At 30.9% G+C, this 23056-nt stretch overlaps 1 protein-coding gene and 1 long non-coding RNA gene across 2 annotated transcripts; one reads left to right on the top strand and one right to left on the bottom strand.

Annotated features, from left to right (window-relative positions):
* Positions 1–2628: 2628 nt before the first annotated feature.
* LOC107493301 (zinc finger protein ZAT11) lies at positions 2629–3328 on the top strand. Its single transcript, XM_016114399.3, has one exon. It carries the CDS (start codon positions 2655–2657, stop codon positions 3204–3206), a length of 552 nt encoding a protein of 183 aa, XP_015969885.1. The 5' UTR covers positions 2629–2654; the 3' UTR covers positions 3207–3328.
* A 14820-nt stretch (positions 3329–18148) lies between these two features.
* On the bottom strand, positions 18149–21969 carry LOC107493289 (uncharacterized). Its single transcript, XR_001592921.3, has 4 exons — positions 21743–21969; positions 19995–20072; positions 19571–19697; positions 18149–19421 (listed from the first exon to the last, which is right to left on the bottom strand). It is a non-coding gene; the product is annotated as an uncharacterized LOC107493289 (long non-coding RNA).
* Positions 21970–23056: the final 1087 nt, after the last annotated feature.

The raw sequence follows: 23056 nt of genomic DNA, 5'->3' as shown, positions 1-23056 counted from the left end.
ACTCGACCAACCCAACCTAAGTTGGTTTATGTTTTTCTCCTCTATCGCTACAGAATTATCCTTATTAGCATATCAGATTGGTTGCGAATTCTATATGGTGAGTTAAGCAAGTAGATTAATTAAAAGACTTTTTCATGTTGGGCTTCGGCCCTGTTACACAACCAAAATAAAAAGACTTTCTCACGTTCTTAGAATTGTAAATATAACTCAACTCAAGTCCCAGTTGAGACTGGAATGAGGTTTGATAAAACCTCAAAGTGTGGGTGTGTAGATGTGTGTTGTGATACTTAGGATTGGGGGTTGTTCAATCCACTTGACCAAAAAAAAAACCCAAAAAAAAAAGAAAAAAACCTCAACTTCAACTTTTGAAACAACTATAATTACAGTGTTTTTGAAACTTGTTGATTTAACAGCTGTCAAAATGAGATTATCGTTAGTGCTCAGTTGTTTAGCTGGTGCATTTATAAAGTGTTCAAAATTATGCTGTTAGTTTCAGTAGTTGGGTGGAATGGCATCCCCTGAATGAAGCACCACCCACCCACCAAGTCTCTCTTCTACTATTCTGTCCCTACAGAATAAATAGCTTCGTTCAGACTTCAGACGCTGAAAGTGGAAATTAATAGGATAGACAAAAATTGTTAGTATATTATTCAGGTAAATTCTCCTCCCAGGACCCAGAGGCATGTATGAATGCCTGCTAGTTCGAGATTAGGTCCCTTTGTGGTGCTGCCCATATTTGACTGCACCTCATACTTGCCATCATAGACTCTTTCACGGGACTTGGATGCCGGTCAAGTATCATCATCCCATCAGTGTGAAACCAATTCTTATATATGCTTAATTGCTTATACTTATTCCAATCTATATTGGTGGGAACACAAACAAAATAACAAACAAATGAAACAATACAAGAGCAAGCCTTTGATATTTCTTTCTTTCTTTTTTTGGTATTAAGATGGGGCAGAGCCTAAAAAAAAATATTACACTGAAATTGAATAAGGTAGAGATACCCTTTATTCATCATCTGCTAATAATTTAAGCATTTTTTAGAAGGAGATCTCAAAAATGAAATCCTGGATCTAGATTTAAATTTTTGTGCGCCAAATAATTTACACATCTATTATCTTCTCTATAAATATTTACAAAACTAATTTGTCAATTCCTCTTTTTTCACTTACTATATCCCTAATCAAAACATTTGGATGATTTATAAGATTCCTTGAGCTATTGATATTTCTACTTTAATACGCTCAAATAACCAACATGTAAAAAATGTACTAGTACAACCCGACCCATAAAGACTAGTACAACCCGACCCATAAAGGATAAAATAAAATCAAGACAGACAAAGACTATTTTCTCCTTTCAGCCTCTCCTTAACTTATAAAATATTTAAATGACACTTTTTTTATTTTAAAAAAATATTAGTACTCATTAAAATTTATTATTTTTTATTATTATTTTTATTTATTAATTTAATTTTTTTAGTTTAATAATCTAATAATATATTTTAACTTATATTTTTTAATATTAATGACTAATTGATGATAAAAAATAATTAATTTTAATAATCATCTAATATTTCTTAATTTTTCAACTCTCATCCTCTCTGACTTCTAAATTCTAAACCCGTTACCTTTTTTCTTTAGAAAAAATTCTTCTTATTTCATATATAATTAGCAAGAATTTTTTTTTTATTTTTTAATAACACATCTCTCTATAAGTAAGGTATATGAATTTCGATTTTTTTTTTAATTTTCTTGTTAATAGCCATATCAAAATACATCACTTATACCGAATTAAAATACAAAACAACAAATTAAGACAAAATAACCAACTTGCTAGTTGGCTAGTTGCTAGCTAGCTAGAATGTAAAATACATCGTTACGACAAATCTAACTTAAAATTGCAACACATTTTCCAAGCTATTTTATTTCTAATACTTGTCTATACTAATTAGGATTAACTACAAACTTATCTAGCCAAGGGAGTCATATCAGTACTAATCAAATTGACACTGACATGCCCAACTAAATCTTCATTTTGAAGGTCACAACTATTATGTTTTCGACCTAACTCTGCAGCCAAACACTCCTTTAGCTCTCTCACTATATCACTCATGTATGGCCTTTTCAAAGAACTGGCAGACACAGAAGCCATGGCAATTTCAACCACTCTCCATGCAGAACCATTGTCAAAATCTCCTTGTATTCTTGAGTCAACAATACTTGTTATATCCCCTTCAACAATCATAGAATTAACTCGTTGACTTATATGATCAGTCATGTCGTCCTTTTCTGGAAAGTAAAATGGCTGTTGCTTCCGGTTCACTGCTTGTGAGTTGCTTCCCTTTTTCCTCAAAACCGAGAAACTGGATGGAATGTTCCAGTTACAAAAGAAAGAGAGTGGACGTTTCGTGCAACTTGTGGCCCACGGAAGAGACACACCTGAAGCACAGAACGAGTCAAAAAAAGTAGTCAAAGTTTATATTATTCTACTCTATTCCACGGATTTTGAACGCAAATTAACTAACTGAATTATTTAAACCGGCGTCCACTCCACGTCATCTTTCATTCTTTCTTCACTCGTTTCCAACCTCCTATAAATACAACAACTTATCACTACTTCACATTCAATCATTCCTCAACACAGCCATGAAGAGACAGAGAGAAAATGAAGGTTATTGTTCAGTAGAGAGCATTGATTTGGTGAAATGCCTAATGCTTCTTCCTCTTCTCCAAGAAAGAAGCAACAAGTCATCAACGTCATCAATGCATCATAGAAATGGGTCTGCGGAGTTTGAGTGCAAGACTTGCAACCGCAAGTTCTCTTCGTTTCAAGCACTGGGTGGGCACAGGGCTAGCCACAAGAGGCAGAAGCTAGAAGATGGCGAAGAAGAACTGAAGCAACAAGCCAAATCACTGAGCCTCTGGAACAACCCCAAGATGCACGAGTGCTCTATTTGTGGCCTTAAATTCTCTTTAGGCCAAGCACTCGGTGGTCACATGAGAAAACACAGAGGATTAGCGGAATCATCATCTTCATCATTCATCAACCATGTTATTGAGAAAACCCCCGTTCTTATGAGATCTAACAGCAAGAGGATTACGTGTCTCAACTTGGATTTGAACTTAACACCTTTCGACCCTCATGATGACTCCTTTGCCAACCCCACAACCATCCCACTTCCTCTTTCTTTCTTCTGATGAGCTTATTGCTCATTTGCTCTAATTAGATTATTCTTTCCATTCTTTTATTCATATGTGTATTACTCTTAGCGTACCGTGTACTTGAAAAGTTAATAATTAAAAGGAACATTAATTTGTCATATGTTTCCACATTCGGACTATATTATCATTGCTCCTTGTTTGTGTACGCGTATGGCGTTTTATTATCGTATATAGCAAACTAAAGCAAGAGAAAATAAATGAGAATAACAGAACATTCACGCAGCCGTATACAGTATAAAATAATGGTGCACACTCACATTCTCATGGTGCGGCTAAATACTACTATACTTACTCATTCAACTAGGGTCCAGGGAGAGGAAGAGAACATCAACAGAACCTCAATTCACCAATGAAACGTGTAACTGCATAGCGTGAAATCATATGATTATTATTGGATATTAATTGCTCATATCACTAATTAAATTTAAAATTAATTTATTTTTTTAATTTTATTGTTCATATTATTCAACAATGTTGTTATCTATTTATACTTTTTCTTCACTCATACACTGAACTTTTTAATTTTATTATAATTATGTGTAACATAATTTACATAAAAATGATTTCTATTTTTTTCCTTATATATCTGTAAATTATTTTCATAATCTGTATTTTTTTAGATTTTATCTATTAACTAATTATATTAAAAAATTTTATTTTGTATTTTATATGAATAATTAATTTAGTATCTGATTTTTAATATATATATATATTAAAAAAGTGGAATTCACTAGTAAACTAGTAGTCCTTAAACATATATGCTTATCCAAGTATACTTGGGCATTTTTCCATACATTTTCTCTGTAACTGAAATTAGTCTATTGGTATTGGAGGATGTTTTTAGATAATAACAAATCATATGACTATAGTACACATTTTTAGCTTTTACCGTTTTTTGGTCGATTCTGTTTAGCATAATGTTCGGAAAATCAGACCGGTCATCAAACCGTTCTAATTACTAGTTTATTGGTTCAATCGGTCTAATCAGTAGTTTAACCAAAAAAACCGTTTTAAAATAAAATAATAAATAAATTATAAATAAACATCTTAAAATATAATTATAGACCTGTAATTTTATGGCATGGGAGAGGCATTTACCAATTATCTTATGTTCGTGGGGAGTCATGATTCTCTGATCATAGACCTGTGTATAGCATATTCTCAGCAGAAGTTGATCAAAGAAGCTCTAGTGTCCAAAATATTTCAGCAAAATCAGCCTTCAGCATTCCAAAACCAGCAAAACCAGCAACTACAAAACACTAAAATCTGCCTACACCATTAAGCATTTAGCACATTATGAAACATTCCAAAACACTAAATCTTCACCCAGCAAAACCAGCAACTACAAAACAAAGCCATTAGCAAATTTGAACAAAAAAATTAGGAGCCATCAGCAACTAGTAAACCAGAGTAACAGAGCCATCAGTAAACTAACAGAGCAATCGAGCCATTGATCAATTAGAAAATAGTCACACTAAAACAGAATAACAAACTAACAGAGGGAATGAGCCATCAGTAAATAAGAAGAAGACCAAAAATTGAGTTGTAAACCAAGTTACCAACAAACAGAAATTGAGCTACAAACCAAATTACCAACAAACAGAAATCTGCAAACCAACCAGTTAATTTTCAGATTATTTATTTTATTTCTCATGCTAACCAACAATCAGAAATCTGCTAACCAACAAACAGATTATTTATTTCTCATGCTAACCAACAAACAGATTTTTTGATAGTCATGCTAACCAACAAACAGAGAAAGTTCACAATTAAACTGAAATCTGAGTTCACAGAGGAAGTTCACAAAGGCGAAGAACAAAGAAGATGAGCAGAGGACGAGTCACTCACCACGCGACGATGAAGACGATGGGACGGGCTACTGCCTGCTAGTGTTGAGAAGATGAAGACGACGTAGATGGAGGGCTACTGGGCAGGGAACCAGGCGAAGAAGGAGGGTTACTTGGGCTGACAACCAGGCGACGGCGGTGTCGCTGATGACCGGTGACCGCGACGACGAAGGAGGGCGCAGTGGCAGGCTAGGGTTCACTCTTCTCTCACTCTGAGATGAATATGATTCAGATTCAGCAGTGAATGAGTTCGGGGGAAGAAAGGGGGGTTGGAGTGCAGGGTGCTCCACGGGTCGGGTCGGGTTAAGGGTTTCTTTTTTTTTAAACAATAAAACGGCGTCGTTTATGCAGAATCGGCCGGTTTTTGGCCGATTTGCTGGTTCTTTGCCGGTTCTTTTCAGCACGGTTTTTACAGGAGAATCGGACTATTTGTATTGTCAGTTCGCAGTTAAATCGATCAAACCGGCCAGTCTACTCCAGTTTTCAGAACCTTGGTTTAGCATCATTAAAGTTCTATATACATTTACCTAACTCCTACTAATTCTTCAATCAACCAATCAATTAGAATAGTTAGTTAAAGGGACTATTTTTGTACCAAAATTGTTATTTAAAATAACAAAATATATAATTATTAGATAATCATTCACTAATTTGTAGCCTTAACTTAAAAATTACAAGTATTTTTAGCTTATAAGTCTTACAAGTTGAGCTAAGTCTAATAAAAACTACATTCACCTACTGGAGTGTGATAATACGCACGTCACTCAACCATTTTTAAAGCGCGCTCTCATTCACCATTATGAAAGACGTTTCTTCACGTTTCTCCTTCTCCTCCTCCTCCTTCTTCTTCTTCTTCTTCTTTGTGTTTCTCCTCCTTTTTCCTCGCGTGTTTAATCTTCATCGTTATTTTTTTCTTACTGTTATTGTTATTGCATTTTTTTCCTCATCATCTTTCTATTGATTTTGCAACATTATATATTTTTTTCTTTTTTGATTTTTTCTCCTAAGAAGAATTATAAGAAAACGAAATAAGATGATGAAGAAGAAGAAGCAGTAGAAAATGAGGAGGAGGAAGATGAAGAGTTTGGAATTACGCAAAACTTATCAGAATAAAAATACACCCAAATATCTTTGTATTACACCCAAATTTGCTAAAAATACAGAAATTTTATTTACAATCCTAGTTTGTAGTTAAACATGTTGGTAATTAAAATTAATTTAAATTTTAAATACTAAAATTTTCTAATTTCCTATCCATTTCATAAAGTAGTTATTTTAATATTTTTTCATTCTCTCTCGTACATTCTTTAATTTCTTCTTCTTCTCTCTCTCTCCTGTTCTTCACAAAAAATTTTATAGAAGAATACTACTCCTCTACAGGTAAATTTACTAGTTCATACTTAATATTTTATTATTATTATTATTAGATGAGTCATGCTATTTTGTTCCTATTTGAGTCTAGTGACTATGTATCCTAACTCAAAACTCATTCATCATTATTGTCGAATGAAATTTTAATAAGATTATATCAACATTTGAATTAAACAATAAGTGAATTACCAGTCTATGCATCAATATTCTTTTGTTTTTTAAATCTTTATTTCTAGAATGATTAGAGAAGACCAACAACATAAAATCGTTAGACCGGATTAAAGATAAATAAAGGAGCAATTACACATCTAAAATTATTAAGTTATTCAAAAAATATTTTTAAAATAAATCCAAAATCATAAATCTAAAATTTAAATTTAAACATTAAAAATAAAATTAATTTTTTATATCTTATTCGTTTAAAACTCATCTAATATTTCTTTTTTTTAATAGTTAGAATTTTTTTTGTTACTTATTTGAATATTAACACTTTAAAAAGTATTAAAATGTACATAAAAATTTATTTTTGTTTTCAATTGTAACACATCTAAAATTATTAAGTGATACACAAAATATTTTTAAAACACATCCAAATCATAAATTAAAAATTTAAATTTAAACGTTAAATATAACAATAATTTTTTTATATCTTATTCGATAAAAATTCATCTAATATTTCTTATTTTTTTATTATTAGTTAGATTTTATCATTATTTATTTGAACATTAACGCTTTTAAAATTATTAAAATGTATGTTTTTTTAATTGGTTATTTTTTTCAATTATTACACATCTAAAATTATTGACTTATATACACAAATATATTTGAAACACATTCAAAGTCATAAATCTAAAATTTAAATTTAAATTTAAAATTTAAAAATAAAATTAATTTTTATATCTTATTCGATAAAAACTCATCTAATTTTTTGTAGGGATTTTAGATGTGCTAGTTAATAATTAAAATCCTTAAAATTTATTTTTTGGATTTTAAAATTAAAATCTTTAATTTTACTGAATTTAATTTTTAGATGTGTATTTAAATAATAATCTATTAATAATTAAGAATGCTAAAACTGAAACAGAAATTTAAAATTTAAAAGTTGAAATTTTAAATTTTAATTTCATTTAGTTTATATTTTAAATATGTATTTAATTTTAAAAAGATATTAAATCTATTTAGATACATTTATTTTAATTTTTTTAAATTATTATAACAAAAATTGAATAAAAATTTACTTTTAAAGAATATCTAATCCTCCTGTTATAAAAATGAGACCATTGTGAAACTGTAATTTAAGCAAACTATATAGTTGGAATCTTCCGTAGCTTAAATGTGTTTCTCTTTTATTCTTTCCCATTTGGAATATTGTAAATTTACTTTCGTTGTCGTGAGATTCTTCTTTCTTCCAGTGAGTAACTAGTTAAGTGCCTCCAGCGATGCAATAAATACATTGATTTTTAAGTTTAATAAAAATTAGTTAATATTAAGCTATCGTTACAATAATTAAACATTGACTTTTTATTTTAAATTAGATTATAAAAATAAAATTAACTAATTTTACTTTTAAAAAATTTGCAAGAGTATATAAATTAAGATTAAGATTATCGTTTAATTACAATAAATACATGATAAAAAAATTGTAAACTAAAGTGAATAAATATTCAAAAGTAATTCATTCAGAAAAGTAATAAATTTGTAGAAAAATAAAAATGTTTAAAATTATACACAATGAACTAAATTTGTCTAAAAATATTTATAATTGTAACTTTTATCATGAATAAATTATTCTCAACTAACACCTTTAATCTTGATTTTGATTTTTACTTTTGAAAGAGCAACATAAAATTATTCGTGTGTAAAATTATGTTCTGACAAGTATAATCTCACATGTTGGATTCTAAAATTTGTTAATAATCATAGATAATGAGACACACACAAAAAAAGTCCTTTCCTACGATTAAGGTCATCTAATATTACAATAGCACTATTATTAACTTTACATGTTACATAATACTGTAAAAGTCATCTAAAATTATAAATATATATTAACAGAGCAGTAGTCAAAATAATAGTGATAATAAGAGAAATACAATTACATGAACGTTTAAAAGAAGTATACGTTATTGCCTTTTTCAACAATTATGTTTTGAATTTAAGTTTAGTCGAAACTGTTTAAACTTTTCAACTGCATCAGACTTTGTATCCTAGAACTTAAGAGAAAAAAAATGACAAACGATGAAGAACTCCAAAAAAATAGAAAAGAAGGATACAAAACAAAACATCAACAATATTTTTTAAATGTTTATACAAGGCAAATATGTAGTGTTAACATGAAAAGAATATTAAACAAATACCTAGCCAAAAAAGAATAAGAAAAAAGCTTTCACAAACTTCAGATAAATGCCATAAAAAACTATTAAATATTTACATGTTTTTTACTTTTTTAATCTATATATATTAATATAAATAATTAATATTAACATGAAACTTCAAGGTCACTATTTAATATATTGATTATTAGGATTTAGGATACATTCATTTATTTATCAATAATAGACAACTCATTTTTTAAAAGACCAATCTAATATTATTAGGAGATTATTAAAAAATAAAAAATATAATCCTACCTAAAAAAATCACATTTTAAACTATGTTCTATTTATACATTATGAAAAATGAGGGAAGAAATAGAAATAGTGACTTCAAATGTTTTATCAAGAGCATAAGAATTTTCAAGTGCAGCTACACATATAAGAGCAACCACTTTCTTTGGTTTTTTTTTTTCTCTATAATTTTTGGTATTAGATTAGGCCAAATATATAGGTGATATAATAAAATTGAATCATGTGATTTAGTTCAAAATATACATGAAATTTTTAATATTGTCTTCGTAACGTAATAAATTTAGAATAAAAATTAAAATATAAAATGAAACATGTTATAAGCAAAAAAAAAAAAAAATTAAGATATAAAAAAAATATGAGCAATACTAGGGGGACAGTAACTTTTGTGATTGTTAGCCATCAACTAGCCATCAATGATGATTTGATGGTGTGAGATTAGTATAAGATTTCATCTAATGACTCACATTTTTCTGCTGGTTACATACTGGCCAAAATTCAATAGAATTGCTGCCTCCTAAACTTTCCCAAAAAATATATGTGATATACAATAATATATTCTAATTATTGGAAAGCTAAACTAAAAATATAGTGATATAAGATGTGATCATTATATAAAGTAGATGGTATAAAAAATATGCTTTCATTATTCAATATACTAAAAACAACCTATTGATCGAGAGTGTAATTTGTAAAAAAATTAGAAAAATGATGGTCGTCCCTAAATACTGGACATAAAAAAAATATACACGAATTAAGTTATTACTATTATTTAAAATTTATCGATAAGTGATGTCTAAAATAACAAGAACAAAAAGTGTTAACAAGATATAATAAATAATATAATTAAAAATATAGAACAGTGAATTGAAATTAATTATGTTCAGTAAAAACACAGCACATGCATAGCTGTAAATACAATGTTTGGAAAGAAAGCATGATTATAATAAACAAATATATATGAGAAAAAAATTCTAGTCATTCTCTAGCAAACGCTAAAATAATAAATGTTAACTTTTTAAGATTTTATCATACATTAACCTCGTGAAGGGAACAAAAAAAAAAAATTAATGATTAAGTAAATTATATTGAAAATTAACTATACAACGATAACCACACACACATTCACCTGAATTTTTAAGGTGTCTAATTCATTAGCAAAGTAATCAATAATCTTCTCAGCTTTTTTATTGAAGACTGAAACATAATGTATTTGAAAGAGGCATAATGTATCTGAATGAGGACAAACTAAATTTTAACTGCATTGCATAATAATTATATAAAAACCTTGATGATAAGAGATAACAGAAAAGCAAGATTGACTATATTAAAATGAAAGCATAATCTGTTTAATAGAGGATTGTTATTAGGATTCTATTAGGTTTCTAACAAAAAATCTGAATGAAGTAAATAAGCATATCATCATTGAATCAACGTAACATCCTAATTTTTGGCGTTTCGTGTATACGAGTTTTATGTTTTGTTTGTATAATATTTATGATAAGTTTTTTTTCTGTAATCTTTAAATAAAATGAATAATAATGTAATATTAATATTATGTTATTATTTAATTTTATTTGACGAAGAAGGACGATCACTTGATATATTGGGTCCGAACGATTGTAAAAGTTTGGCTTTATTCAATTTTTATTCTAATATAGTACCACAAATTTGAGATAATTATTTGAGTTTTTACCATGTCCAATTACTTTAATTAGCTTTCATGATATTTAAAAATTAACCTGACTCACCAGTTTAAAATCGCGACACGCAGCAGTTAATATGCCACATGTCGCAGCGCATGCATCATTTCCCTTAATTAAGTGACACTTAGCCACTAATCAAGCTATATAAAAAGCACAAATTCTCTCTCTTTTCTCAAAGAATAGCCGAGGTATGTATGTGAGAAATGGGAGAATTTTGGTTGATTTCTGACTTTCCGAACTTGATTTCTGACTTTCCGTGATCCCACAAAAATTTTGATCCGATAAAAGTGACTGTATCTTCTTTCTCTATGCGGTGACGTGCATTTTGTTCGGTGAAATCGCAAAATGGAGCTACCTCTACCAGGAACCAGTTTGGCCGAACTAAAGGAGGGGAAGAACCATCGAATTTTTGACGTTTTTGCTCCGTTTAACCGGTCAGAAACCTCCTCTAGTATCTTGTATGTGTTCTGCACTTCACAGAGGTAGGATTTGACTCTTTAATCGGTTAAAATTATGAATTAATTGATATATGTGGTGGGATTGTTGTCTATTGATATCTGTTGTTCAAATTTGTGATTGTTGGCTGTTGCAATTTTAGCTAAATTGCTGTTGGAATTGTTGTTGTGATTCGGCTATGTAGAAAAATTAGGAACTGAGATGTTGTTGTTGAATAATTGGATGAAATCTAAGTTATATAATAGTATATAACTAAGTTCTGTCGATCGGATTTTGATTTGGGATTAATTATAACTAAATGAATAATTTGAACGGAGGTTTCGAGTAAAAAGAAGCAGAGGCTTGGCTTTTAAGAAAGATTTAATGAATAAAAATTATTTATTTATAAATATATACATGAATTTTATTAAAATTAATTGAGTTTTGTTTTTGAAGAAAAATAATGGGTTTGCAATAAAGGGTTTAAAGTGGAAGACGGTTTTGAAAAAAATATGACTCTAATGGAACGAAAAAGGTTTTATTTTGAAAACAGAGAACCGTGTCTAATTTACTTATTTTAATGAAGTTTTGGGTATTTGAAAATTTGTATAATATTTTAAATAATTCATAAAGTAACCAGTGAAGATTGAGTCTCTTTTATAGAAGTTCAGAGTTATTTAGAGTAATTTTAAAGTATGTCGATTTAGTTAAAGTAACTTGAAATAGAATGTGCCATTTTTCAAAGTTTAAGCATATTATACATTTTAGTAGCGTCGGCATATTTATGCATTTTTAAAGTATTTATAAAATTTAAGCACAACTTTGAGATATTCAAAAAAGAGATTCTAAAATAAAATCTCATGACCCGCTCTATTTCAGTTAATTATTTTAGAGAAATTGTGAAATTTTGGATAAGGAATTATTATATCTTGAAAGGTATTTGATTATATGATGAAATAATTGTGGTTGGAAGAGCTACACCAATGATTCTTCTTGTCATTGATTTATCCGGGGATTTGCTGAACAGCAGTACGGGCGCTATAGCACAAGAGTGTGATTCGTCACTTTAATCGAGGGAGCGATACAGACGCTATAGCCCAAGAACGTGTGGGTGCTATAACCAAAGAGTGTACCGGACACTATACCCTGAAGTGATGTCAACGAGAGACAACATCCGTAAGAATGTAATATCGGGCGTGGGTCGAAAATTGATGGATGAGCTCATTACCTGCATTAGGGCTAGACATGCATCATACTTGTTTGTGCATAACTCTTGTGTGTTTCGGATTCGTTCATGTAGTTGTATATTATGTTATTGTTTGCTTTTTTTGTTTTTTGCTATATGTTCTTTTGTTGTGTTCTGATTGATCTAAGACACGTGGCCACTATATAAAATGCAAATTAACTTGTTTTACCCCGATCCTACTAAGAATTCTCCAACTCTTACCCCCTATCTTCCTACCCTCTTCAGATGGAGATGGGTGTCATCTTCTATGAGCTCAAGTAGCCTTATACGTACAAGGATCCTGTCCTTCACAGCTTCTATGTGATGGTCGCGGAGCCTCGAGTCCATAAGTACGTAGTTAGAGATTATCCCTTTCAGCACCCGCTAGTTTCATTTCTCTTTGATCCCGATGCACCGTATGCTTTTCCACTATCGTGGTTACATTCCGATTTTGTCCACTATCCTTTTGATCACATGCATGCAGATCCTATTACAGCAAATCAGAATGGTCAGGTAGTGCCTGAGCATGGCCCTGTCATCGATGACTACATCCCTGAGTCTCCTCCGGTAGGTTTGGATATGTCAATAAAGTCACTTTCTACTTACTCTTCTGAACCTTTCACCATAGAGTCTATCAGAACTTCCACCGCGGCGTTTAGTCAGTCCTCAGTAGTTGAGCAGATTTCTTCTAGTGGTATAACTTTCACATGTGATAGTAGTGATAGTAGTCCCCATAATATATTATAGGTCATCGTTATTTCTGATGACGAGGACATTGAAGAGATAGAAATTGTGGATCTGACTTCTGAGGACGATGATGATCCTGAGATCGATATAGAGATCATGGACTTGACTTCTGACAGCGATTAGGTAGCAACATCATCATCTTCTTTTGGCAGCTCTCCGGTTTAGTATTTTCTTTTGTTTTAGACTCTCACTTTTGTTTTTCGAGAGATCAGTTTAGAAGACTAGGTTAATCTGGACATCAGATTAGGGACTTTTTATATGGGCCAAACTTCGAAGATATTTTTAAGTTGTATATATGTTCATGACTATGAGGAAATAACTAACTTTTCATCTTTTGGGTGCTATATATATATATAATAACAGTGTCAGTAATATTTCAAGTTGGTAACACTCGATATTTCAATATGAGCATGCCATATTAAAAATTGGGTTGTTATAATAAGCATGACTATTTATACCTGATTATGTCCAAGTGCATTGAAGCAACTATTTATTTTTCAAGGAATAGCTTTAATTAAGTATAAACCATGCATCATGCTATTGCGTGAGAAAAAGAATGACTTAAGATGATGAAAAATGATAAAAATGCATGACGTTTTTTCATGCATTTGATAGTATTCATAATAATAATAATAATCAAAAGAAAAGAATGTAACACCCTACCACATAGAAGTTTATGCCTAAGACGTAAAATTAGAGGTAGCGAGGTGCTACGACCTCTAAAAGTAAAATACATACATATATAACAAGGATAATATAGCTAGGAGCCTTGAAAAAAAAAGGTACGATCAAAATAAAACCGATGATGAACCGTGTACGAAAGACGATAAGACAAAAAGTTTATATAGAAAACCAAAAGACAGATATATATAGAGTTCCAACAAATACAAAAGATACAAAAGACAGATACACAAGACAGATACACACACACATCCCTCAAAATATCAACAACATTAAAATCCTATTTCTCCAAACTAATCCTATAAGAAGGATATACAATATAAGATGCAAAAGTGGAGAACAAAATACATAAACTAAAACAGAATGTAAGTCCCAAAAGATAAGTCTTCGCTTCCAAGAAAGCAAATTCAGCACGCTCAGCAAGGCGCATCACGCCCTGCATCTGAAAAATAACAAAATAGGTATAGAATGAGAATTGAAGGTTCTCAGTATGGTAACAATGCCCAATAGATAAGATATAAGGCACCGCGAAACCGAAGACAATCCTAAACTTCTACAACCCAAATCAAAGCTTAGAGTTCTTACTAACTAGAAATATAGTAAATCTACCCAGGATTCTAATCTATCTCCTCCGTTTTAGCTCTCTACAACCTCCCAATTTTCAGGTGATACAACCCTCATCTCTCTTTTGTCGCTTGAGGGATCTCTCAAGTTCAAACACATACAAGGCATGCAAGTAATACACAATTAAGGAAATAGATTCAACATTTAAGTCACATAGCACATAAATACAGATAATCAAATAGGCAAGCCAAAACACATATTGCATACCCAAACAAATCATACAATGCACATGATGCATGTTTGCCCTATGAACAATAATATCATCTGTCGGTTATACAGCCAAACTTGACATGTTCGGTAGCAGACCCTGGACAAAAACACCACATCGTAGAGCAATAGGACTAAGCCACAACCCTTGCATACTACCCGCTTAACCTAGAGCAAGTGAAATGAACCACTACTACTACGTACTACCCAGGCGGGTGTTTACGAACTCAACCCGGAGCAAGTAGGACAAACTACAACCCTTGTTACTATCCAGGTGTCTCAATTGCTAACATAGAGCAAGTAGGACAAACCACAATTCTTGTTACTGCCTAGGTGTCTCAAACATTAACCTTGATTCTTTATCACTCAATTAACTCCGTTCATAATCATAATCACGTTCATAATCACATCTCAATCTCATAATCATTCACATTATCCTCATAATCACAATTAAACCATTCACATTATCCTTATAATCACAATTAAATCACATTATCCTCCATCGCAACTCAACATCTCATTATAATCATTTTCATCATGTTCCAATCAAGAATCAATTATCCTCATCATAACTCTCATTACAGTTAATCTAATTTTTCCTCAATATCAATCCAACATTCTGAATATGTTAGCCCTTATTTCGAAACCTAAAAACTAGCTATCGGACCTTAAACAGGGGTTACAGATGTTTAAAAGCTTGTCGAAAAGGCCAAACAGTTAAAAACAGGACTTTAGTGTGAATACAGGGTATCGTGCATATGCACCTCACTATGCGTATGCACGCACCAGAGCAAATCCCCAACGTGTGTGTACGCATCATAATGTGCGTACGCACAACTTGTAAAATCTCAGGGTGTATGTACGCACGAGGCTCGTCACACATCCTGTTCTGTGCGTGTGCACGATAGGGTGCGTGGGCACCTAAACCAGAAATTCTGGTTTTCTGCAACTTTACAAAGTTTAGATTTTATACCTAACTTCCAATGTCCATAACTTTTTCTAAAAAAATCCAATTTCTCTTATCTTTACACCATTTTAAAGCTCTCACAATCATCTTCAATTTAAAATAGGGTTCACTCAAATCCAAGTTTCAAGGGCCAAGTTATGGCTTCCCAAAATTGATTAAAATTCTATTTTTACCCAATTTTGCCAAATCCTCAGATCTTCAAAAATCAAAATCCCAAAACTAAATCAATCACACCCAACTCAATACCAACACTCCTTCACATCATCACATGCTCTTAAATCAATTCACAATCATTCCAACACTTGAATTCTTCAATTCCTTCAAACATTGCCATTTTCTAAATCTTCCAATTTTAACAATTACCATCAACCTCAACAAATAAACTCAACCTACACTAAAACCAGAAGTAATCTCAATTCTCAACATCATTTAACAATTCACGCATTTTAACCTAAACCTAATCACTCACCTTTAAACCAATTCAATCCATCATTCAAAATCCAACCAAATTCTCTATCACTCGTCAATGAAATCACAAGCATCCTTATTCAATAACATCATCACAACCTCCACCATACCAATTCATTCCACATTCAAACTTCATTCAATATTTATACATCACATACGTTTCAATCAACCAATTCATGCATTTCAACCTATCTTAAGGCAACTAGCCTAGGGTTCCCACAACATTATATATTAACTAACGGAAACCGAAACCATACCTTGCCCAAATTTCTCCCAAAGCTCAAAACACCAAACTTCAAGCTTTCAAGACTCCTAAACAACTCCAAAAAGCTCCAACCATCAAAGCTTTGTTCCAAATACTCCAATTCCTTAATTTGACATCAACTTTACATATATTCAACTTAATTTCATATAATTTCATACACATTCAAAATTTTAAAAGCCTAACCTCATAAAATTAGAAGATTCAAAGGGGTTAATGGTTTCTTACCTTTATCCATTGATGATTCAAGTAAAACCCAATAATTATCTAAGACTAGATTGCACTTAAACCATCAAAATCATCAAAATCACTCAATACACTTAACTAAAATGCAAATTCAAAATGGAAGAGGAAACTGGGCATGAAAATGAGAGTTTCTTACAACTTTGTTCGAATAGAATTGAAGAGCTCGACGAGACGAATGTATAACCGCAAATGGTGCAGCGATCGAAAGTCCGGATTAAAAGATATGGAAGATTGAAGTTTGGAGGTGATAAGGGTTCGGTGTTCTTGTTGTTTCCCTTCTCTTCTTCAGCATGAAGTGGAGTTTGGAAGAGGAATAAGTGGCTGAGGTTAGCTTTTATGTGTTGGGCCTTGAGCTTAATATGGATCCGGTTCAACTAGTTCGATCCGTTAGTCCAATTTTAGACCAAAACCTTTAAAATTAATTTTTAAATTCGTGTTTTAATTATTTTTATTTCTTTAAAATATAAAATTTAATTTTTTTATTTTTTTAGCTCATAATTAATTTATTAATTAATTATTTATTAATTAATTAAATTTTATAAACAACAACAACAACAACAAAATCAAGTGCTTATACATAATGGCTTATGCTTGTAGAAACTATAAAATGAATCAAACCTCGTCACCTTTCAATAGAGATAAGCATTAACTTGATTACCTTCTTTTTTGCATGAAAAAAAAAGAAAAGAGAAAAAAAAAAGCTAAAAATCTTAGCATGAAAAGCATGAAAATTTATATATATCACCTTGACCACTTTTTTTAAAAAAGAACCAATAATGAGTATTATTCATATAAGAATATCAATAAAAATAAAATTATTTATTATTTATTATAATTTTTTATAATTAATCATCACTTAATACTTAATAGTAAATTCTCAATATTTATGTATATGATAGCATAGCAAAACAAAATAATAGAACAACCATAAGCAATATTAGAAACAATAAACAATTAAAATCAATAGAGCGGTAGTTAAATAACATATCTTTAAAACTAAAAAGATGGGGAATAAATAATCAATCAATAACTAAGAGCACGTTCTTACTATACAAGCATTCAAACTGTAATAAAATTGAAAAAGGTAAAAGAGAACAAAATAAAACAGATCAAATTCAAAAAATAAATAGATAAAAGTCTGAATTATATGTATATTATAACAGCAATCATCCACAAAACGAAAAGTTGGAGGTTCCATTGCTCTTTAGCAATTTGAAAAAAGAAACTGATAGTTTATTTTTGGTAATTTAAAGTAAAGCTTCTTGATCATAGTTTGAATCCTGTTGAAATAACTAATAACAAAAGAACAAACCAAAAAATACCAAAAAAAGAAAAAAAATCCATAAGTAAATGACAAACTATCATTAGATTAATTCGGAAAATGAATTACCACTTATTTGTGATTTCTTCTAATAGTTTTCTCAGTGGAATTCTTCACACCCATGGATCTTGTCTTCATATTGCATGTAAGACCCGAAAAAATTATAAAAAGATTAACTAGATAATTAAAATGCGTCCAGGCGAGATCGAAAATTAACGCTTAGAAATTTAAAATTTTAATGATAATATTTAGATTTAGAGAATTTTTTCGAGTGAGAAAATATAGTTTTCTATAAAAAAATTACATAAAAATGAATATTGGTAAATTAACCAGTTGTACCAACTTAAATCTGTCTGATACTTGAGTGAAAAAATTAATTTATGAGTGAATGAAGTTAAGAAGTTAAAAATTTATAATTTAGAGAAGCAAAAATAATTCGAATACAAATTATAATACTAATTTTAAAGATTTTGACCCTAAATCAGGCCAACGAGATAAATCAAGTAAACCAGGCCTAATTGGGACCAAGGCCCACTCACTAACACTCCCATTCAGCTAAAACTTTAGCACATCACCCCTCATTTGGAAGTGAAACACGTTGAGAGAAGAGAGAAAAAAGAAACAAAATACTAACTCAATCAAATCTTCAATTTCTCATAATTTTTTATCCATAACTCCGATTGACAAGCCATTTGTGGCCACACATTCATCTCAAAACCCTCTTTGATTTTATTTAAATAAAGTGGTAAGAAATTTCAAATTCTATGCCTATTTTCCTATTCTTTCTAATTTCGTATTTTTAGTTTGGTTTTAAAAAAACTTGTGATTTTGATTGTTTAGAGGTGCTCTAATAAGAGCTATTGGGCTCCATCACCAATCTCAACAGGTTAAGGTAAAAAAGCTTTATCCCCTTTCAATTATCCAATCTTTTGAATCCTAGGTTGAGAAATCGTGGGCTTTTGTTGTGAATAGCGAAATTGTTATGTTGGTCGATATGGGATTGAGTCATGGATCAAGTGGCGTGGGTTTGGTGAACATTGGGATTGCCCGTGAAAGGACTCAAGGGTTTGGAACTACCGTCATTAAGATACAGTTTAAGTTTTATTTAAATACCATGTAATGTAACATGAAGTCCTAAGTTAGATGCCCCTAGGAATAAGATTGAATTGTGTATTTGGATGGAATTGGTATGTTTACTTGATGGGTTGATGAATTTGATTTGGTTAGGTGATTTCAATTGAAAGGTGATGGAGTATGTGAAATTGAATGGAGATTAATTCTTATTGATTTATGAATTGAAGAATTGAGGAATGTTGGGTTGGAGGCCGTAAATTTTGGGTCAGAGGCCGTGAAAGGTAAGTCTGGATAAGTGAGAAGAAATTGGAATGTGTAGAATTTATGTGATCAGCATTTTCATCTGAAGCTAATACTATGATTGCGCATGCCTTGGAAACTAAAACCTGCAAATAAATAGTTATAAAAATTTGAGTGGGTAGAGAACAGTTGTCAAGAAGGAATTTATGTGAAAGCACTCAAAACATCATCCACAGAAATATAGTGAGAAGTTATCCTTTCCTAAAAAAATAGAACAAAGATACCGCATCAATACCTTCTTTAATTTGTGACAAAGATACCGCATCAATACCTTGGTGGTTCAGCTTTCCAGCTAGAGCAGCAGCACCTGGAATAGGGGCAACGCCAAGTGCTTCCGAAATTGGATTGAAGTAAGGGTGGACCTGTACATCATTAAACATTTGTAATATTTAGTACTTAAAAAATAGAAGTAACATAACATTCATACATGAATTTAGTACAGTAAAAGCTCTTTTGGCTCTAATAGTAGCATCGTTTATAATAAACTGAGCTGAACAGAGATCTCTAGCAACAGAAAAGAAAGGGAAAAAAATACCATTCCAAAGAAAGCTATGTATAAATGTATCCACCAAGGCAATTAGAGAAGATTGCAAAGAACAAAAAGAAAATAACAATACAATAACAATACAATAAATAATCAAGTTGCATGAAGTGGTTACCTCAAACTCTTTGGCAGGTTTGTTGACTTCCACGGCACCATAGTGCATTTTTGGTACCTTTCAAGAGTTTTGAGAATGCTGACTCATACAAGATAAAAGAAAGAACGGTTACATTGATTATGGTGCTAATCCACAAATTTTAATCTACATAAAATTAGATAACTTAAAGTCAACAATGATGCTAAATCATGAGAAGACAAAATTAACCATGGCAAGACTGATTATAACTCTCATTACGAATACATATAATAAGATAGTGCCATTTGATCTAATTTCTTGACCACATTTGATTTGTCATAAACTACAATTTTGCAAGGAGCTCTTCTTAAATTGTGTTGAATTTATGCATTTAGTTAATAGAAATAAGTGGTGATTGTTGATTATTCCTCACCAACCATATATCCGTAGACCATATACCAATAAAAAAACATCAATATTTATGGTTGAAACTTGAAATTGGAAAAAAGAAACATTATCCTTAGAAATATTTTACTTATTATAAGAAGAATCTGCTACACCTTTTTAGACACAGTAAATTATTAATTCTCTAGTTAAACTCATAAATTATTGGTTAATTTTATTCCCTGAAGATTGTGTACCATCCATATCTTAATTTATTATCAGAATTTCCTTATTTTAATATTGTTCATACCTGAGTCGAGCTATCCAATCCGGGTAGGATGAAGGCAAAAACGACCGACCTCTTCCGAAAAGAGCTCGGTCAAATTACCATTGAGGTCCAAGCAGGCCCAAATAGAAGGACGCGACCCACTCTAAAAGTGGCTGGCCTAAAAGATAAGGGGACACACCCACAAAAGATAAGATAAGATAATTAACTTATCTCAAGGGAGGTCACTCCACACTACTATAAATACACTGGAGCACCTAGGTATAACTCATACTCTGATTCTACAAAAAATCTGCCTAAAGCACGTGCTAACTTAAGCATCAGAGTCTCTTGCAGGTACCACCACCCTACGGTGACCAAGGATCAACAACACCGTAGGATTCAGCGAATTGGGCACAACCGCTCCGACCTCATCAAAAGATGTCATTCGAGATTGACCTTCAGTTTCGGGTAACCCTCAGAACAAATATGTAACAAAAACTCAATGAATTCACATTACTTATGAACATATCTCAATAAGCTCTATGCAACTTAATCACAAATGAATTTATAAGAATGACCAATAGGTATAAGTGTAACATGTCTGGTAAAAAAAAAAGTATAACATGCATACGAGATTAGATCTGTATTTGAATCTACCTCTTTTTACTTCCTCAATTAAACCAGCTTTGGAATATGAATCTATCTTTTTTTCTTTTTTTGCTTCCTCAATTAAACTCAAGCTAGTGTTAGCAAGGATGGAACGAGATCTGGCTTTTCTTAAAAAATAACCAAACATCAAATAAGGAGAATACTTATGATGGAACAATCTAGGCTGAGATTAGAGCCTCTAGGCTTACAAGACACAGTTGCAATAATCACATTAGGTTAAGCCAAAATAACAAGTTGAGTGAAAAGAAAAAGAAACACAGCGAATCGAAATAACTATGAACACAGTTTCAAAAAAAAATTAAGAAAGAAAAAAACAGAGAGAAAAAAGTGTAGGAAATTAAACATGAACTATAAGGATCGAAAGATTCGAGAAATGAAGCACAATTCAGATCTCAATCTAAATCAGCAACGGATAAAAAATTGAAATCATATTGAATCAAATGAATTAAAGAAAATAGAAAATTCTTACCGAAATCGAAATTGAAATCGAGAAGGAGAATCGGAATTTGGAGAATGATTCACGCTGAGATCGCAAATCCTTGACCAAGAAGAAGAATATGATTCGATTGAGGTTAATGATTGGGATAAACTTAATTGAGAAGAGAATAAAAATTCGATTGTGAAGAAGTGGAGTGTGGATGAAGTGTGATGAAAATGGCTCTATTTCAGACGCATGAAATATGAAAAAACGAAGAGAATAATCACTCCCAATGTCTTGGTATATTTGAGATATTTCTACCTGATTTTTCTTTTTAAACAAAAAAATATATTTTCTAACATTTATTTTACAAATTTTGTTAAAGGTGTAATTTTATTAGTATAGCTAACATTTTAAAAAATGTTAAATGAAAAGTGTTAGTAAATATCTAAACTTTAGTAGTGAGGTCAATTGTATATGTTAATAGTTGCTAAAATAGTAGTGTCCATATAATGTTACTCTTTTAAGAAGATATAATATATTTATATTAATTTTTATGATTATTGAAAAATTTTGATAATTAGATTAATAAAAATTTTGAATACTTTATATCTTAATGTTTTTCTTAAAGTAATAAAATATGACTTAACAAACAAGTATGAAAAATAACAAGTATCTATATCATAATTATACATGTAGATATTTAAATCAAGAAAAAAAATAATTCTTTTAGCAAATCTTCAATAACTAAAAAATTAACACAGTGGGTAGTTATGGATGAAAGTGATAAACAAAAAATAAGAGTTATGATAATGATATGGTGATGATTAATTGCGATTTGGATAAACAAGGTCATGCATCATGAAGACCTTGAGACAAATGAAGAAGGTAGATCATATCAAGAGAGAAGAATTTTGCAGTTTACTTATTGTGATCTGTAAATAAGAGAAGTTCAGAAGAATTAAGGGATTTCAATCTAAACACTTTACTAGCACATAGAAACTTTGGAAACTTCTAATTACACTTATGTAACAGAAGCCAACGGAGTGCAAGTGCCTGTGAGTGCATAGAGTCCAATTTGTCACAAGAGTTTTCGACACAGTTCAATGCGACACAAACGCTCAGTAATTCTCGGGTCGATCCAACTCTTTTTCATAGAAGTCGTGTGCCTCCCCAAACTAAGATCTTGATACAAGGTTAATTTCATACCCTGTCGAGATTACCGAAAATCAAGTGAAAGACGTATATATTTGAAATTTCAGTTACACATAAAGTTATTTTAAAGACAAACTGCTAATGTATTTGATCTAAAATTTTGTAAGAAAATTTAACTAATCTTGTACCCATGATAGAGGCTGTCCGTGT

This window comes from Arachis duranensis, chromosome 6 (assembly GCF_000817695.3).
Source record: "Arachis duranensis cultivar V14167 chromosome 6, aradu.V14167.gnm2.J7QH, whole genome shotgun sequence".
Classification (NCBI taxonomy): Eukaryota; Viridiplantae; Streptophyta; class Magnoliopsida; order Fabales; family Fabaceae; genus Arachis; species Arachis duranensis.
The sequence above is the reverse complement of the archived record's forward strand: the minus strand, read 5'-3'. Positions and strand labels throughout refer to the sequence as shown.

Coding starts and splice junctions, on each gene's coding strand:
- LOC107493301 (XM_016114399.3), top strand. CDS start 2,655: ATGAAGAGACAGAGAGAAAATGAAGGTTATTGTTCAGTAGAGAGCATT.